The sequence below is a fragment of the Geospiza fortis genome, unplaced genomic scaffold, assembly GCF_000277835.1.
Source record: "Geospiza fortis unplaced genomic scaffold, GeoFor_1.0 scaffold450, whole genome shotgun sequence".
NCBI lineage: Eukaryota > Metazoa > Chordata > Aves > Passeriformes > Thraupidae > Geospiza > Geospiza fortis.
In genome coordinates this window covers 1,924,293-1,924,651 of record NW_005054416.1, presented here as the reverse complement: position 1 = coordinate 1,924,651, position 359 = coordinate 1,924,293, and the positions used below count along the sequence as shown (strand labels likewise).

The following is a 359-nucleotide window of genomic DNA, read 5'->3' as shown; positions in this document are numbered from 1 at the left end:
TGCCACGCCCGCGCCCGCGCCGTGCTGCGCCACTACCGGCACCTGCCCTCCTTCCGCGCCATCGAGGACGAGAGCCACGCCATCATGGCCGAGCTGGCCCAGCGCCTCCGCACGCGCCTCCGGTGCGTTCACCCAGAGCCTGCTGATGGCAGCGCTGGGAAATGCAGGTTTGGGGTTGCTCACTCCAGAGCCTGCTGATGACTCCTGTTGCTTATTCCCTGTTTTCTGCCATGCCGCTGTTAACCCTCCCGGCCACCAGGGAGGAGACGCTGGACCCCAAGGAACTCACAGAGTGTGTGGAGATGCTGCTGCAGCTGGAGGAGCCGGCCGAGGAGCTGAGCGAGGAGTTCCTGAGCCAG

General features: G+C 66.0%; 1 protein-coding gene across 1 annotated transcript in view; it reads left to right on the top strand.

Moving 5' to 3' along the window:
- Positions 1-359, top strand: part of VPS51 (VPS51 subunit of GARP complex) — a gene marked incomplete at its 5' end in the record, with an annotated part of 5,031 nt that overhangs the window by 1,521 nt on the left and 3,151 nt on the right. The window contains 2 exons of the mRNA XM_005426561.2: positions 2-122; positions 260-354. Of these exons, the coding sequence (XP_005426618.1) occupies positions 2-122; positions 260-354 (216 nt within the window). The remainder of the gene's footprint in view (position 1; positions 123-259; positions 355-359) is intronic.